The sequence below is a fragment of the Pavona decussata genome, unplaced genomic scaffold (genome assembly GCF_977016875.1).
Source record: "Pavona decussata unplaced genomic scaffold, jaPavDecu1.1 SCAFFOLD_476, whole genome shotgun sequence".
Taxonomy (NCBI): domain Eukaryota; kingdom Metazoa; phylum Cnidaria; class Anthozoa; order Scleractinia; family Agariciidae; genus Pavona; species Pavona decussata.
The window spans coordinates 232220-251324 of NW_028145812.1; the positions used below are offsets into that span (position 1 = coordinate 232220).

At 37.4% G+C, this 19105-nt stretch overlaps 1 protein-coding gene and 3 long non-coding RNA genes across 5 annotated transcripts in view; 2 read left to right on the forward strand and 2 right to left on the reverse strand.

Moving 5' to 3' along the window:
- Nucleotides 1-12918, reverse strand: part of LOC146450222 (uncharacterized) — a 110462-nt gene extending 97544 nt beyond the window's left edge. The window contains exon 1 of the long non-coding RNA XR_014860358.1: nt 12176-12918. This is a non-coding gene — a long non-coding RNA (uncharacterized LOC146450222). The remainder of the gene's footprint in view (nt 1-12175) is intronic.
- The window catches only part of LOC146450223 (uncharacterized), a 110039-nt gene extending 96969 nt beyond the window's left edge, over nt 1-13070 (forward strand). Inside the window, exon 2 of the long non-coding RNA XR_014860361.1 lies at nt 12910-13070. This is a non-coding gene — a long non-coding RNA (uncharacterized LOC146450223). The remainder of the gene's footprint in view (nt 1-12909) is intronic.
- On the forward strand, nt 6-12169 carry LOC146450229 (uncharacterized). Of its 2 annotated transcripts, XM_085100607.1 has the most exons (6): nt 6-289; nt 1326-1448; nt 1981-2103; nt 2924-3046; nt 4630-4767; nt 11592-12169. In XM_085100607.1, the coding sequence occupies exons 1-6, from the start codon at nt 13-15 to the stop codon at nt 11948-11950; spliced, it is 1143 nt and encodes a 380-aa protein (XP_084956733.1). In that variant the 5' UTR covers nt 6-12; the 3' UTR covers nt 11951-12169. The 2 variants fall into 2 exon arrangements, with proteins under 2 accessions (XP_084956733.1, XP_084956734.1); XM_085100608.1 differs by lacking the exon at nt 2924-3046.
- Nucleotides 13071-15141: 2071 nt separating the features above from the next.
- The window catches only part of LOC146450230 (uncharacterized), a 90754-nt gene continuing 86790 nt past the window's right edge, over nt 15142-19105 (reverse strand). Inside the window, exon 2 of the long non-coding RNA XR_014860359.1 lies at nt 15142-16193. This is a non-coding gene — a long non-coding RNA (uncharacterized LOC146450230). The remainder of the gene's footprint in view (nt 16194-19105) is intronic.

A 19105-nucleotide genomic window follows, 5' to 3' on the forward strand; every position in this document is an offset into this window, starting at 1 on the left:
AACTGTTCAACAATGCACTCTGATCTAGTGACCGTTCACAATCAAGAGGAAAATGTCTACATCCAGCATCGCAATAACGGCGAGCGAAGTTGGATTGGTTTGAATGACAGAAGTGTTGAAGGATCGTTTGTTTGGACCAACAAAGAAGTGAGCAGCTTTAGGTTCTGGGCGCCGAGACAACCAAATAACTGGAGAAATGAAGACTGCGTGCATACTTTGGGTGCCAAGCATGGTTACACTTGGAACGATGTGTCATGCGATAATTGCAACAACTTTACTTGCTTTACAGGTAGAGTGCAGTAGATATGTCCACCTCATATATAACCGTGCCAGAAAATGACTTGTTGATATTGTTTGAGGAGAGTGTAGTCGCGAATTCTACCCCAGCCATTATGAACTGATTTAGCGTACATTTTCTCTAAATATCGTCTCTTTAGTAGGCGTCATTCCTTTACGCGATTTTGTGAAAATAATATAACCTCCGTAATCTAAATCCAATCTATACAGGTGAAGCCTTGTTATCTATGAACGAATGATAATACAATAAAAAATAATTATCCCAAATACGTACACTGATATGTCATAAATAAATAAATAAATAAATGAATGAATAAATAAAAAAAAAAAATCAGAAATCAAAAGGCTAGCAGATCAGCCCATAGGTAAATAAAAAAATGTCGTAATTATTATCGAATTAAAAAAGAAAACCCTCATCTACAGGTTTTTGTCACTCACCATAACTTTGCAAGTATCAAAACTACAACAAAGTGTGATGGAAGCTTTTTATTTATATGCAGAATAGATAGTACGTGCAGATGACACTGAGATGACGCTTTTGATGTACGCAATGGACGTTACCATGTCATATGACGCAGCAATTATGTCACGTTTTCTAACTGTTGACCATATTAGATTTGTTAGTGTTAGAAAAACCTCAAAAACGGACAAAATTGACCAAAGACGAATAGAAATAACACAAAACCACAATCATAATACAAGAACATGAATTTACTATAAGAAACTCCATCTTTAACGATTTGACGATTTTTTCGATTTCCCCGAAACAGGCCTGTTATTTAATTGTTTGACATTAGTAACATTAAATTCAGTGATCAAAATTGGTTACCGTGACAACAAGAAAATAATTAAGGCCTGACCTACCATGCCAATTTCTTTTCCTCGTAAATTTCGGGAAAAAACATAAAGTTTCCTGTCGTTTGCACAAAATATTACTAAAATTTATTAAGCTCAACAGTCGAATAGGGAGAATTTTCCCCCTGTCTGGATAGGCTTAATGTCGTTGTCTTTTTGTTGCATCTTTTTAGACCTAGACGAATGTACTACAAACTCATTTGACTGTGACCCCAATGCTGCTTGTCGAAACACCGTGGGCTCGTACACCTGTGGCTGTCAATCCGGATATACGGGAAATGGCAAGATTTGCAATGGTAAGAAATTAATACTTATTACTCAAATAATTCAGTGTAAAATATAATTCTGTTTTCATCCGCATGGAAGTGGTAATGCTGGTAATGTTTTGACCGAGGCGATGAAAACGACGACGGTAAAATACCAAATACGAGACTGAGGATAATGGTCACTAAGTCATGACCGCGAGCACAAGAATAATCATGTAACTAAGGAAAAATTGTGCAGTAAAAGCGTGAAAGTTACATCAGACATAATATATAGCACATTATTGCAATACAGTAATTGTAGACAAGCGTTACATCAGTTCATATTGTTTAACAGTAGCAGTTGGATCACCAGAGCTTCCAGCAGTGTTCTTTGTTTTGTTTTTGTGGTTTGTTTCGCCAAATGAGTGCGGGTGTTTTAATTTGGGAACGACCAAAAAGGCGAGAAAGGAGAGCAAACCAGGGAAACTAAGAAGCTTTCTGACATAGAAAAAAAAAAGAACTTATAAGATGCAGCTTACGACAATTTCCATATGCAACGTTTGCTGTCATTACCCTTTCGTAGATATAGACGAATGTGTCACCAACTCTTACAGCTGCGGTGTGAATGCTTCGTGCAAAAATACCGACGGATCCTACACATGCGTATGTAATTCTGGGTATTCGGGTGATGGACAAATATGTACCGGTAAGTATCTTTTTTTTTTTTTTTTCTAATTTGTAGCTTACTCAAAAGAAGCACTGAACCTATCTTAGCGAGTGCGAACATGACATTTAGGAATACAAACTAAAAATTAAAGAGGCTCGCAGCAGTTTTCCCGGACTTACGGTGGAAGTTTTGAAATTACAATTTCGCATAGAAGATAAACTTCGATCTCCTCCATACTACATCATTGTCTCAACATATGATCAAAGTTAATTTTGTTCATCGATTTCCAAGGACAACCTATGACGATAGCACTTAGCCTCTCATTTTAAACATTGTCAATTATCTCGAAATCCTTCTCTTTTTGTTTGTCTGGGTCTATTCCACTGCTATTCACGGGCTTTGAATATTTATGATTACGTCTTGCAAAACTTAAAATTATAACGGAAGACTTGAGAGGTAGGAGTATATACTTATGTAGATTTTACGTTTTGAACGACTTCACGTGACCATAAATAGTCAAAGAACGTGAATAGCAGTGAAATAGATCCGGACAAAAACAATTAAATAAAACTCTTGTTCGGAGAAAGCGAATAAGGACTGGACCTTGACCAAGGTTCATCCTTCTAATCTAAAACGGTTCTTGAGCCTTAAACTTGCGCGAACACCGAAACGAATTATTATTCTAACCGCTTGTTATTTAACAGAAAAAAAAAAAAACTGTTAGCGCATTTTAAAGATAGATACCTTGATTTCTGCAAAGTAGGAACTTTTTCACTAAAAGTTAGAGACACCCGTAAAGCTCAATATACATTTAGAATGTTTTCCATATGCAACGTTTGCTGTCATTACCCTTTCGTAGATATAGACGAATGTGTCACCAACTCTTACAGCTGCGGTGTGAATGCTTCGTGCAGAAATACCGACGGATCCTACACATGTGTTTGTAATTCTGGATATTCGGGCGATGGACAAATATGTACCGGTAAGTATCTTTTTTTTTTTTTTTTTTTTTTCTAATTTGTAGCTTACTCAAAAGAAGCACTGAACCTATCTTAGCGAGTGCGAACATGACATTTAGGAATACAAACTAAAAATTAAAGAGGCTCGCAGCAGTTTTCCCGGACTTACGGTGGAAGTTTTGAAATTACAATTTCGCATAGAAGATAAACTTCGATCTCCTTCATACTACATCATTGTCTCAACATATGATCAAAGTTAATTTTGTTCATCGATTTCCAAGGACAACCTATGACGATAGCACTTAGCCTCTCATTTTAAACATTGTCAATTATCTCGAAATCCTTCTCTTTTTGTTTGTCTGGGTCTATTCCACTGCTATTCACGGGCTTTGAATATTTATGATTACGTCTTGCAAAACTTAAAATTATAACGGAAGACTTGAGAGGTAGGAGTATATACTTATGTAGATTTTACGTTTTGAACGACTTCACGTGACCATAAATAGTCAAAGAACGTGAATAGCAGTGAAATAGATCCGGACAAAAACAATTAAATAAAACTCTTGTTCGGAGAAAGCGAATAAGGACTGGACCTTGACCAAGGTTCATCCTTCTTATCTAAAACGGTTCTTGAGCCTTAAACTTGCGCGAACACCGAAAAGAATTATTATTCTAACCGCTTGTTATTTAACAGAAAAAAAAAAAACTGTTAGCGCATTTTAAAGATAGATACCTTGATTTCTGCAAAGTAGGAACATTTTCACTAAAAATTAGAGACACCCGTAAAGCTCAATATACAATTAGAATGTTTTGCTATGAGGAAAGACCTTTCAACGAAAATTAAAGAGAAAATGTCAAGTTTTGTATTGCCAGCGGTTTTGGTGACAAATGCGGGAACAAAAAAATGCCACCTAAAAATTGATTCATACAGATTTTTTCCTAATGTCGCCTGCAAATTGTATAGATTTAGTAATATAAAACCCTAAAATTTCGTCATTAAGTGTCGGACAAGATTTCGAGATAACCGACCATGTTTAAAATTAAAGGCTATGCGCTATCGTTGCGATGGTTAAAGTTTTTTCTTGGGAAACGAAAAAAAAAAATAACTTCCATCATATGTTGAAATCATGATGTAGTATGAAGAAGAAAAACAACAGTAGTTCTCATTGCTGTGTGCGAGCCTGCTAAAGATGCACGATTTTCCCAATTTTCCGGCGGGCTGAATCGGGCGTGAAGCCGTAAATTCAACTTTTCTAATTTTTAGAAAAACGAAAGAGCGATGGAACTTTTAATTGTGATTTTTGAAAATAGTTCACCAAAAGGAACATTTAGGTGAAATAAAATGAAATCTGAAATTTTCTCTCTGTCGTGGGATTTTAATTTTGATATTTACAGTCACTAGCTCTTAAGCAGGCTTGCATGAAAACTATTAAGTTTCCGGCTGTAAACTGATGCAGGCACATATTTCAGTAGGTTGTACTTGAATTACTTAGTCACTATCAACTGTTCAGCGACTACGATTGTTTTTATTGCTCAGTTTTGCCGCATACAATTAATCACAGTCGTCCAGACACGACGCCGTTCATCAGTGATATTTTTCGTACAGATATCGACGAGTGTGCCAGTGGCTTGCACAGCTGTCACAGTTCACGAGCTGCTTGTACAAACACTGTAGGATCGTACAATTGTTCTTGTGATCATCCTTACACTGGAGATGGAAGGACTCAGTGCAATCTTGTGTCAGGTAATTATTCCTTTTTGATTTCAGCTCGATAAGTTGATGACGAAAATTAACGCCAGACCATAATATACGCTGTGAGCATGAGGTAAAGGAAAACGAAACATTATAAAATAAGAAATGCCAGGTTTATAGTGACGGGACTTTATGCTTCAAAGAATCCAGGGCCCAGTTGTTCAAAGCCCGATTAAGATTATCCTAGGTTAGTGTAAATTTTAATTGCTATTTATTTACCGCTAAAAGAGGGTTTGCCACAAAATTCTGGCCCAATAAGGTTATAAATTACAAATTCCTTTTCCTTAAACCTTAATCTTGTGAAAAATCCTCCTTTAACGGTAAATAAATAACAATTACAATTTTTCACCAATCAAGGCTTTGAACAACTGGGCCCAGAAAGTGTACGAAATCATGCTTCCGCAACTAGGGATCATCGCATTTTCAGCTTACTGGAAAGCGTTTATACAATTATGGGTCGATTCTTCTTCTTTTCTTTTTGGTTTGTTCTCCTGTTTTTGCTCTTATTCTTTTTTCTTTTTTTTTCTGTTTTTTTTTTTTATTGTTGTTGTTGTTGTTGTTTATAATTTTCTTTTGGGGGGGGGGGGGGAGGTGGAGGGGTTATGGGGTGAAAGCAGATAGAAACTTGGTAAAAATTACAAACTCTGATTCAAATGTTTCGTACAATAAATCGCAATTTAAGCAGTTGCGAAAAGAAAGCCTGAACAAAATTCAGGCTTGAACGGGATTCGAACCCATAACCTCTGCATCGCAGAGGTCATGGGTTCGAATTCCGTTCAAGCCTGAATTTTTTCAGGCTTTCTATTTACAACTGCTTAAGTTGCGTAGTAACTGCGAGGATCTTTCCTTTATTTGATGTTTATTTATTTGCGGCAGTACTTAGTTGGAACACTTCTGATCGATTCTCTTCGCTCTAAATCTGAGTTTATTCCCTTCATGCGCATATACACACTTACATACACGCACAAACTGCAAGAACAACGTGGAAAGGAGATGTCTCTTTGCTCGTTGTCATTATGCATTAGATTACTCCTGTTATAATAGAGACATTGTATCTTACTCTATTCATAAACAGTGGATAGCTTTGTTGACGCGCTTTGATTGGCTACTGAAACTCGGTATAGCAAGTGCTATTCACGTCCATGCAACTCACGAAGCTTACGTAAATTACGAGAAAAATGGCTTCCCTGACTACAACCGTAAAAAACGGAGGAAATGTACAAAGAAAAAGGCCGCGAAATTTCGTGTGGCGGTTTTTTGCCGGTAAAGCGTTATCCTTTTAAGCGCGAATTTGTCGATGAAAGCAATGGGAAGTTGTAATCGTTGACAGGAATAAATGATTTAAAAATCATCATTTTTGTGCTATATTACCGCACTGTTTTAGTTTATAGTAAAAAAAAAAAAAAACTATTCATGCACCTAAGTGTTGGTGGCCTCCACTTCGGTGAATATTTGTTAATTATTAAATATAAAAAGTGCGGCTAAAACGTGCAAATGTTCTGTGACTGTATATTACTGATAAAAGTAATCAGAACGTGCTGATTCTAATCTCTAGTTTTTGTAGACAGATTACAAAGAAAGGATTATACAGGTTAATATAATAATTATAATTGTAATATTCATAATGATTAAGAAAAAAAAACAGTAAGAAGTAAAGCTTGAAAAGTCGTATAATTTGATTGCCATTGTTAATATGGACAAACTTTTTACTCCATGTTATGGCAGAGTGATAGTGTCTCAAAATAATTAGTTTTTCAGGTAGCAAAACGCTAAAAGAAGTGCAGGTAGTGTACAAAATATTCCCAAAGCATTAGTCTCAACCGTCAGCTCTCAATCATAAGGGCCAACGCAAGTTGAGTCTACTGCGTGATCGTTTGACTATTTAAAATACAAGGAATTGTTTCGGTAATGAAACATTCAAATCAACGTTACAATATTGCTACGAATATTAACACCAAAGTTTTAAACAATTCAAATTAAACTTACTTTCAATTGGTTATTGCGTCTTTTCAATATTGTGGCTCCAAACGGAGGACATTGGTGGTTAAAATGGTGTTACGCTATCCACTACTGTAAGCACTGAAAAACAACCAAACAATCGAACAAATAAACAAACAAAAAAGAAAAGAGAGAGAGAAAATTAACCTCTAATTACTTGATGTTATCCACATCGTATAACACAGTGGACTCCCGTTAGGCAAACAAAGTGTGCTTTAAAATATCTCAATTAGACGTTTTAAACTTTTAATAAACGTAAACTCATAACACGGTTTTGCAAGTGTGCGATTGTTCGGTGCGTGTGTCTTTGAGGAGGAAGGCTATCTAGGTTTCTCAAAAGAAAAAATAGACATCTGTTCTTCGCATTTTTATATTTAAATTAAAGACGTAAGGCCACGGCTCTGACCTAGCGTCGTTCATGCGTCGTACCAGCACGACTCTCCCGCTAAACCTTTTGCTGTATATAATTGAAATCTGCTATTAAGAGGTCTTTACATACAGGAACACTGCAAAGCAACCTACTTGATGGGGCGCATAAGAAGTAAAGTTATTCTTCTCGGGCCTTTTTCATGAGTTATTCCCGTTCAGTACAAGTACACCTGCTATCCACTTGCTTAAATGCTATTTCGTTTAGATTTTTCTAGGAAAAGTGAATGATCAATGATTTGTAATTGTTTGGTATGCTTTGGAAGGTCTTTTCAGTCTAGTACGTTTACTTTCATCTTCCGTTTGTGTTTCTCTGAACGAAAAACAACCCACTGCCTGCTATATTCCACCATACCAAATAGCACAAAGTAATCAAGAAAAAAGGATAAAGAAATTTGGCGAACTTTGTTAGTCACATAAAGTTCGTCAAGAATTCATTTTGAGCCTGTCAAACTTGTAGGTATTTGGAACAAGCTAACGTCTATCTTACTCGTTCTACTTTCCTCTCAAAATGTAGGAATGGATATTCAAGTTGCGTAAGCCTTTAAAAGGAAACGGCCAGCACACCATTTGGAAGCGAATGGGCAAGATAAAAGCCCTTGTTTTCGAAAGATAAGATTTGCCAAACCAGACACTTTTTAGTGATATAACATCCGTCAGTTGTATAACACAAGATCACATTATGATGTCGGTGCATAGATGGCAGTCATCGAAAAGTCATCTGACACAAAATTAGTGCTCATCTCCGTCACATTCTATAGTTCTTTAGAACAAAGGGTGTTTTATTTTACTAATTTGTATACATCATATCTGTGGAATGCTCCGAGCTAAGTCAAAATATCTTGATACACCAACTATTGGCCTCACACCGTTTTCATTTGAATCATTAGGGATTGGATGCATACTCTTCGTGCAGTATATTTCTTCGGTTTTTATAAACTGTAATCGGATTAGGCCATGCATCAACCATTTTTATTTGGTAGGTTATATCTCGATGCCTTTCGGTTCTAGGTTGGTATTTTAAGAATTTAGCCAAGTTCGGCAATCTCCTCTGTGTTCTTGCGGTCTGAATTTCCTTCTTGGACTCTTTTATACTTCCAATGAATTCCCGGCACTTTTGGATTTTTGGGTTCTAATTTTAAATGCAAAGAAAAAAATTAATCTCAACGGGTATCCTTCTGAAGAAAAACAGACGTGTTGATTGAATATTGAAGCTGGAGGGACGTCTGTTATCCCTGGAAGACTAGCGCGTTGTATTTCCGCCGTCCTATTTGGCTGAAATTTAGCGAAACAAAAATATGGTTTGTAATACTCTAAATTTGCAGTGAATAAAAACACTTTGCTGTGTTCCATTTACATTATTTCATACAAAAACGGGTGAGAGCCCTTTTCCAACAAAATTCAAGTACTTACCTAAATTTGCTAATTGTATTTGGATACATCCTCTAATTTTCAACATAGGTCTACATAATTGACACTAACGGATGCTATTCTGCGAAAAAACAGGGAATATAGAGATAGTACCCCAGAAGTATCAGTTGTTGTTGTTGATGTTGTCTGTCACTAAAAATTTAATTTCTTTTCTGCTTTGTTTATGTTCAGTGTTTGCAATAATATTTCTGCGGTCCTACAGATGTGAAGAGAGAGAGAGCGCTTATGTAATGTACCCGAGTTACTAGGTCCGTATTATTACCAATATTGTAACCAGTGACGTGATTGAGTCATACGTGTACATTGCCTAACTCTATTTAAATTGCTGCAATATAACCTTGAGGATATTAGTACATACAAAAATGTTTCCTTTGGCGTCCGCAGAATACGTCATACGACGTGGGAATTAGGTCCGTGATTTATCACGACCGCCTTCCAAAACCGGTTCATCAAACACAATCGTATCAAATTAAAAAGTAACAAAGAACACTATTTTTTGACAAGAGAAAAAATTCGATAAATATGGTTCTCAAAATTTTGTTGCCATAGAGAAATCATGTCACACGAACATCTAAAAGACATACGAAATTTGTTCCCTTATAATCAGATAAGTTTAGGGAAACGTCACAACGCTGGTTGATGGTTGCTTTAAAGGAAGCCTCCACTCCGACAACAAATTGACAGTAAATTGTCGGAAATGTTGTCTAAGACTAAATTTTAGTTTAAAAAGTAGAAGTGACAGTCAAGCGTACTAAAAATTAGATATGGTTATCGCCTTCTTTCGATTTTAAATTTCCTAGGCGACGCCATTTTGGATTTCATGACGTAATACGTTTGTCGTTATTGTAAGAAAACAGAAGTTCTTTTGTGTGAAACAATTGAGCAACCGTATTACATCATGAAATCCAAGATGGCAGCGCGCGGGAAATTTAAAATGAAAAGCAGGCGATAATCAGATTCTGTTTTGTCCGACACAGAACTATTCTTTTTATGTTTTCCAACGAAATTTGAAATAAGATTGTATTTTTAACAGTTTGACTTTAATTTACTCCATCAGTCGCGGTTTCCTTTAATATCAAAAATGTTATGAATGTTCAAAGTCAGAGAGGACGCCCCCTCCCCCCGACCATCCAGGCTGAATACGGTTAAATGCATTTCAATTCCATGGATAGTCTTACGTAGCTACTGAAAGTGCAAATTTTATTTAAAAAAATCATGATCAACATCATGACTCCTGGTTAAACTTTTTTTTTTCGATCAAATTAATAAATAATTAATAAACATTAATTATTTTGTTATCATTTTGTCGCAGTGATTTCAAAAATATCGCATCTACATATTTATTAATATTTGGATTACATTGCTTCGCCACTGGTTTGAATTTTGAAAACAGCGGATCAACAGAGATTTCCTTGTTTTAATAAAATGAGAGTAAACCGGCAGAGCAAATTTGTTCTTATTATATCTACTGTCATCATTATCGTACGCAGCGCAAAAATGCATGTGCGCGTGGGGTTGCTCTTGGTAAGTTCAAATTGTCTTCAATGTCCTCTTAACTGACGATGATATTACCTGTTGAAAGTGGATGTCCTATGCCAAATTCATTTTAAAGATAAAGTCGCGTAAGTTCCTTTCTCTAAAGCCTAGTTCTCACTAGCGACGCAAGCACAAGCGCAAGCATAAGAATACTTATTTCACTGTGAAAACGGCCTCGCACAAGCACAAGCGCAAACACAGACACAAGGATCTTTTTTCTTTTTTTCATTTTCTTGAGCCTGTGCTTGCGTTGCGTTCGTTTTCACTTGACATAAAGCTCTTATGCTTGTGCTTGCGCCTGTGGTTGCGTCGCTAGTGAAAACCAAGAATTGGCCAACGTACAAACAAATCTACAGATATACTGAAACGCGAGGAGTTCATAGGGTTGGCTAAGTTGAATTGTAAGGATGTTTTCCGCTCACTCGGCCGTTCTTCTTATTTTTCCGCAATTTATGTTTGGACTTCTTACACTACCCTGGCAACTCATCACGCCAACTGAACACTAAATTGCTGTCAATACTGCGACTTAATTTGAATACTCGGGCGGATAAGAGAGGAAAAAGGGATGCCACTCCTTCCTGTGAGATTTTTGTTCAATATTTAAGTTGAGAAAACAATTCGTTTTCAGCAAATGTTCGCTTATATTTATGGCAGCAATTTGGGTGAAAATACGCTCGGGTTCGTAGCAAAGATCGAAAAATTCCGACATCTGCTGGAACCAGTCGGATTGCATTATTTACAGAAGCCCGCCTGCTGCCGCACTGAGAAATAGAAAATAATAATAAAAACGTCTGTCATCAATGTTTTACATGCAGGCAAAGAGACAAACGCCTGTCCTTACGTTTGCAAAATCAATAAGGATCTTACCAGTATCAACCTCCATATGTTTATGAATATGAATAAACGGAAGAGAGCAAATATGACCTTTTTGCACCTGCCACCCAAAAAGCAGCCACATAATTTCTGGGAGATGTTAGCGATCAACCGTGACTTGTGCGTCATTGCGTACGGTACAATTTATTACTATTTTAATATCCAGGATTAAAAACTTACTTTGTCTTGCTAATTTCAACGAACTGCAATAGAAGAAGATCTTTTAAAATCCCAAAATTAATTTCTTATTTTATGTTATTTATTGTTTATAATCATAATTTTCAGTTTGTAGGCTTTCTAATGTACGTGCGTGCGCATGTGCGTGTATGGTAGCTACGCCCCTGTTTTCCCCAGCACCATAATGCCTTACGAGCTGGAATGGTGTAGCTGAAATTATTTTCAATTAGCATTATAATAATTATGATAATTTTAATGCTTAGAAACATTATCCACTGGTAACAAGGATCTGGGATAAGACAGCGAATTAAAACATGTTTTAGCTGATTTGTGATGATTATCACTGTGATACTTTTATTACTGTTTCTTTTCAGAATGCCAAAACTATAACAGTCTGAACAATGGTAACAGAAAGATAACTTACTCCACTCGTCATTATTATTGTGACAGTGGAATGACTCATGGATGGTATCGGTTTGAAGGTGCCGCAGGGAAACGAATGGCTTCTTCATGCCCACCCACTCATAGGTGTAACACTTATGCAACAGGATGGTTAAGAGGAGGGCACCCTAATGTTGCTGATGGTCAAGTTAGCAGAACGGTGTGCTTCCACTATTCTGGGAACTGCTGCTATTGGTCAATTACCATCCGAGTGAGGAACTGCGGTTCTTTCTACGTGTATTACTTTAGTGGCACACCTACCTGTGATCTCCGCTTCTGTGGTAGTGACTAGAGAAGAACTGAGACTGTTTTATTTTCAGCAAATCCTGCAGTTTAGTTTTTTTTTTAAGTGGATGATTTTCTTTTTTTTTTTTTTTTTTTTTTTTTTTTTTCGAGCTAATCAAGACCATCAGTACAGGGTTTTTTTTTTATCTTGGGACTTGTCAGTACAGTAACATTTTCCAATTTAATTATTGTGTTTTCTGAAAATTATTCGAGTCTGAAATACTTAGAGCACATTCTCGGTTATTATAGTTAGAAGGTGATCACAAATTGCACTTATCTTAAAATCGAGTTTAGTTGTGTTCAAGAGTATAACAACGTCGTGTTAATCAGTTACTTTAATTATAATACTTCCACTTCCAAGAGAGCCGAGAGCCAAGAAAATCTAATATTAGAATTTTGATTGAAAATAATTTGCTTGCGCTATAGGTATATTTGCTCTTTTAACTGAGGCCAGTTTTCAAGCGGAAACTACTATAAGACCAGCTAAGGCAACCTACTGAATAGTTTTTGTTTTTGGAGCCTTGACCTTGAGGCAAACAAAGCGCTTACACTTTCAACTGGAAATAATATCATGGTATAATAATGTACCAAAGCTCCAGTGTTGTCTCTCAGCGTTTGTAGTTTTAATCCTTTGATGAAATAGGAAAATACCATTGCTTTCAGTAGTTTGCAAGCTGAAATGTATCTCATCAGGCTCACATATCACTGATGCTAGTACGTATTCCTAGATGTGGAGGCAATTAAATTATTTTGAAGAAAAGTACAACATCTTTCGGCCGTTAGAACAGCCATCGCCAGTAGCGAAAAAAAGGTAACAAAATTGAATTTGCGATAAATATATAACATAAATATTTTACTTATAACTTGTTTACTGCAATGAAGATGTTTAATTAATCAATGTGAAACACCAAACCCAAAATTTAAATGTGAAGCCTGTACATGATTGATTCTGTTTTTCTTGTTGAGGTAAAAAAAAAAAAATGCCAATAAATTAAAATAGTACGGGATAACTATATATCTTTAACTTTTAGGACCATTCTCAAAGAACCAATGAGTAGATTGTAAAAGTTACACAGTTAGGGTTGACGCAATCAAAGAAATAAAGCAACGTGTTGTTAAACGTTAAATTGGTTATTATTTTGCTCTCACAGTTATTAACAAGTTACATAAATCACGGCTCAAAATTAAACAGAAGTGCGGGCAACAGAGTCTGCTTGCAAAAGCTCCAACAAAAACAATGTATAAAATGACAGAGCCGTTCAGTTGATGTTATACCCTAAGCATTTTGTTTTCCATATCAAGCAAATTTCCAGGATTAGAATGAATCACCAACTATGGATACTTTCTCTGTAAACCACAGAATTGGAAACAGTATTAGGGTCAAAAGTCATCAGACATGTCTAAGTCATTCGAGAGCTTAACGGATACAAATGACTCAGACTGCTACGGCTTCGGATCCTTCTCCATACAAGTAACTTCTGCTTAAATTAAACCACTCGGAAAACATTCCTCTTCTCTTATTTTGTCTGTCGTAACCTTCTTTTTCCTCACGGGTAGCATGTTTCTTCCTCTAAGAAGCCAGTTATTCGTTGTTTGTCTTATTTTTTGATTTTTTTGTTTTGTTTTTGATTTTATTGTTTGCTGTCGGCTGATTTCATCTTTAGTTATAAGGGATAAACGGTGACATGACAAACATCTTATGTTGGTCTGATCTGAAATCGTATCGATTTAGTGGGTGGGGTGGGGGGGGGGGGGTTGAGATCGTGCTGGTCTCGTGTAAACGCTTCATGCTTTCACACCAAGCCAGAATCATGAGTAATACGACAGATGTGAGTGGAACGTCCGCACCGGGAAAACGTGACTACCTAATTAAAACAGAAAACGAAACTTCCTTTCTCCTTGAAATTTTTTTTGTAAGTTGTAAACAGCCGCAAATCTCCTTTATCAAGCAGCTTGTAACAATATCGGGACCAGTCATCAGCTGTAGTGGATGTTGTCCCAGTTTATTAAATTACTACCATTTGATACATAAAGGATTTGCAAAAATACCGGGACATTTCGAGAAACAGAATCCACTTCCTAAATGAAACTGGGAAAAAATGACAAATATAACAGCTGAATAATTATGCTCCTATTGTGCTCTTATCACTTCTGTTCGGAGTACAAATGTTAGCTGCAATCATAACAAGTTACCCGTGAGGTGGTGACTGTTGACGTTCCAGGGTTTCGGAGATTTTGACAATTTTTCTGAAGATTTGTTAGCCTTTTTCAGCAAGGTTAGATTTAGTTAGACATGACCACGGCAACATTGTGCTTGAATGTGCTCATGTTGTTAAAGATACTGGGAAGGTCACACTAAGAAGCGTACTAAAATGTCGCTGCCCAGGCTCGCAAACTGCAGAGACTAAGACGAAGAGCTTCCAACAAAAAAAGGCCAAAAGGAGGAGATTAACTTCAAAACAATAGGTCCAACCCTTGGTCCAACTGATTTGCCTTGCGTGATATATCTCTTGTATATATAGTTTTACGAAACCTGGTACCTGTACATGAACATGCTCACCAGTTTCACAATATTTCTGGCTTACTGAGCCGATAACCAATTTATTATATCTGCTAAATGGCATAATCTGGCTTGTATATGACGAGAGTTAACTGGCATAAGTAATTTTCCAGGTGATTAATTAATTAGTACCCAATGCAGTCTATTCTCAGCAGCAGGCGGAAGTTGGGAGAGGAGAGAGGTACAGACAGTGAGGCCTGGAACTTAGTATAGTTTACAACAGTTTAGAATTCTGGCCGGGTGAGACAAAGTACTTATACATGGAGGCCGATAATTTGTGTTTCAGAGAGGAGGAATGTCTGCATTTTTGAAAAGCCAACAGCAGCTCGCAAATTCGGGATATAATATTCCACTCCCTTAACCTTTCTGTCGCCTAAATTTTCGGCTTAAGCATTTGAACAGATCAAACCCCATTAGCTTACACAAATGTCTTAAACAAGGCACAAAACGATTCAAGCAACAAATGAGACACAATTTTTAATATTTTGCTTGAATGTTCTCATTGGGTGATATAGACCACCCGCCTGAAAGGGTTTATTTACAAAAACATATGTGTACAGCATTCAAACAGCTTCTGCTTTCAAGAAAGCTATACACGGGATGATAAAGATCGTAATGTTGAGCAACACACTAAGCTATTTAAAAAAAAACAGTTACTTTATTAGCAAACTCATACACACTCCCTAGCGGTTTCTTGAATCCTTCTGCGCTAAAAGGTGAAAAAAAAAAAACTCTAGTGCGATTGTAAAGGATTTGTTCATATTATACATATTAATAATTTAGCGCGGAAAACAACACACGCATGTTGGACTATTTCTTCCTGCTCGTCTGGTAGATTGTCTATCTTCAACATGTTACTCATCTGTAACTGAACGGGTCAGCTTATAATTTAGACGGGAAATTTGCCTGATTTTATCAGCCTTCTTGTATGTCTATTTACATGTATCTCAGGACAATTTATCCCTCTAAGAGCAAGGATTCTGCAACAACAAAGTGCCCAATCTCGTACCCAGAGTCCTCAGGCTCTGTGACCAGCGGTTATTAGCCAGGAAAGATTCTGGAGAATTGGGGATTTCGTTTTGATTGGCTGCATCATAACGGCTTGCATTGTTTTACCGCAGAAATCCTGCATTAATGAAATTAAAGTTCCCCAGTCTGTCTCCTGGTGACCAAGCGCGGACCAAAAAACCCTGAGGATTGTGTGTACGAAATTGCCAAGTGCCGTGTTCACACTTAGAGGGATGATTTTTCGGACGGATTATTACTCTAGAGAAGTTATCAAGTGAAAGCGGCCATTGCGGAGAGAAAAGGCAGGGAAAGACATGAAGAGAGTCTAAAAGTGGTCTAGTCTTGCCTCGTTTTTAATGCATCTTTCAATTTGGCGCTGCCCGACCTTGCTCTCTACAAGTTCAATGCCTGGAACAGAGCGGTTTTCAATTGAGCATCGAAAGTAACTTAACGTTTGCTTTGGTTTTTCACAGTATCACGCTCTGTGATTGGTTAGAAAAACTCGCGCCACTTTTTCAACCAATGAGAAGCCAGACCAAAACTAATTGTGCCTCACTCGCGCGCGTTTTCCCGCACTTGCCGTCGGTTACGCGCATTTGCTTTGAACTCTGATTGGTTTATTGCACTGTTTACGTCTTTTGTGCTTGGCCAAAGTAATTGCTTTGCTTTTCGTTTTAGGACACTCAATTTAAAAACGCTCTAACTTAAACCTTTTAGCCCTAACAGTGACCAGCAACAAATTTCTCCTTATAACATCAATGCTTATTCAACCCCTGAGCTTGTGAGAATAAAGGATATGATCACCCAAGGTGAAATTTCTTGATATTTAATAACTTCTCCCCAGTACTTTTATAAGAAAAGTATGGGGACAAGATAGGAGAATTTGTTCTTTGATAGAAGGGGTTAAAGGGTTAATGAAATGTTTATTACTACTTAGTTTACAAACAAGCCGAATTAGACGACCAACTCGTCTCAAACGTATTCTGTCTTTCAGCATTGTGTTCCACGAACCATGAGCCTTGAAGCCGAACCGGCAATTTTTACGAGAACACCATTTTACAACAAGTACAAAACTTTATGTTATTAAATTTTAATTTGGTAATCCTAATCTTTAAAATTTTAACATCATAACAAGGATGTACGAAGACGCAAAGCTTGTTAAAGAGGGAAATTCTAAAAGCACCTCTTAGTTGATTTTGCCACTCAATGAATTTAGGACACAAATGGGAGAATAAATCTGTGAATTGGTAACCTTCAGTTTACCAAATTCCTGCCAGACGGGAATTCCGTCTTGAGACGAGTTTTTCATCTCATATAAATTCAGCAATGAAATTCCCACTTTTTCTAACCTACCTCTTTGCAAACTGACTAAATTGTTACAACTATTAACTCATAACACACTCTATTAAGGACAAACTTGAAGCTGCTCTTTATGCCCTCCCAGAGCCAGTGCCTCTAATTTTACCCAGCTCTATCAATTTGGTTTTATTTATTATGGAAGACTGAACGTAAAATGGGCCGAGTAAAAAAGGAAGCCACTTTAACTCGCCCCAACCCTCCCTCTGTTTTCTGAAACCGATAATAAACATGGCGGAAGAACGCATTTCCAGTGTAGTCTGCTGTCGAACAGTACAGCAGATATCAATATTTCAATATAAAAGTATAAGATATAAGCTGAGATTCAATACCAAAATGGAACCCCACTTTATGGCCATCAAATTGTTAAGCCAATGACACAAGGTTGTCGTACGAATGCTAAGCGGTGCATCATGAGATATTGCTCGTTGAAAACAGGCCATTCAACACGTTGCAATTTGTTAAAGTGATGTATCAAATATATCAACAAGTTGCGCGTTGTTAAACGGGATAGAACCTGGTTCTATTTGGTTCAACAACGTGCACGTGCAATTTTGGTCCAATTGGGAGAACTAAGATTCACTTTCTTTTCTTTTTATCCGTACGCCTGTGTCACTGACTGAAACATACGTCTATTAATGTGCAATGTGTTGAGTGGCCGATGGAAACCATTGTCAATTTATAATGGAGCCAACAAGTCCAGACATCTCTTTAGTTGGGAGATCTCGGATTTCCTATCTTCCGAAAATGCCTGTGTCACAGACTGAAAACATACATGTATCAAGGTGCGACATGTTGAGGGGCGGCTATAACATACATCGGGGACCCAACAAGTTTCGCCATCGCTCAACAATTGTTGAGCAACGCTTTATAATGATGTCCTAGTCTAAGAAAATATATCTGAACCAACGAAGTCATAAACATTGGAAGTGGAACCCAGTATGGAATATCATATACTATTCCAAAATGAACACAAATCTCTTGCCTGAAAGAGCACACGCCTTTTCCGTCTTTCATCCCGAGGCATGTGCTCTTGCAGACTATTATAAAATCACGGGAAGAGATGTCGGGGAGGGGAAGTTGTCATTTATATTAGTGACGGGAAGGGGCGAGGCCCATTTGGGGGTTTAATAAGAGATCATGAACTTTTGGGGGTAAGAAATTTTCTGGAGGGCTTTTATTGCTTGGGGAAGGGAGGGTGGAACAAATTTTGGCAAGAACTTTTCTAAGGGTTTTTATGCCATCAACATACTTCTGGGGGGAGGGGGCTTTGCAGACTGGGTCGCTGGACGTTTTTGGCGTTAGCTTTCAGTTTTCGCCTAATGAGACTTTGTTGTGTCCAATATCCTTGCTTGACTTTTATACTCTGAGAACCCTGCTGCCCCTACCCCCCTCACCCCTTCCTTCCCACCTGGGTATAAAATTCCAATCACTCAGAGTGCGAATGGGTAGAGGGAGAAATCAATATATCTATTGATAATTGATAGCTGGAGAGTTATACGCCAACCGTCAGGAATGTACTTCTTGCTCCAAATTGTCTGTTCTCTGGCCAATCTTGGCTAGACGGTCATGCTCCTGTAAGAAAAGCACAGAGGAATGGAATACGACTTATCCATGTCTGATGTTTACCCAATAGGAGGTCTATCAAAACAAGGCGAAAAATGGGTTTTCATTTACAAATAGCGGGAAAACTCTCTCGTTCGTTGATTTATCGCCAGTGTATCCAGCATTACGGGATTACAAAGACAGGATGACTTTTCGCCTTGTCACGTATTCTAAGTGCCATTCACACCAGCAAAACATGTTTAAGGAGGCTCGAAAGGGTTTTATGTCCGCGGGAGATTGAATCCAAATGACTGTATCCCACGCACGATCCTCCCGCGAAATTGCGTGGCGCGTGTTGTAAACAAAAATGGCGGCCAAAAATGAATTAACATCGCCGGTCACAAACTGTCCGAGGATGAATGTGGCTATTTGCGTAATAAAAAGGGGAAGTTTGTTACCAAAAAGACCGTTGCGAAAAGTGTGTGCTCCGCTAATAAGTTAATTCAGGCAAGAAAGTCGGTAGAAAAGCGACGTCTTGACGATGATGCTCCAGCACTCGCGATCGATGATTTTTTGCCCCGCAAAAAAACAAGACAACAAAATGTGGTACGTACAAATTTATAACACTACGCTAAACATGGTTTTAATTATTTTTGGTTGTGTGGCTGTTTAATGTCGTCAAAATATTGCAAA

Coding starts and splice junctions, on each gene's coding strand:
- LOC146450229 (XM_085100607.1), top strand. CDS start 13: ATGCACTCTGATCTAGTGACCGTTCACAATCAAGAGGAAAATGTCTAC. Junction 1,449..1,980: donor AAATGGCAAGATTTGCAATG/GTAAGAAATTAA, acceptor ACCCTTTCGTAG/ATATAGACGAATGTGTCACC. Junction 4,768..11,591: donor TCAGTGCAATCTTGTGTCAG/GTAATTATTCCT, acceptor GTTTCTTTTCAG/AATGCCAAAACTATAACAGT.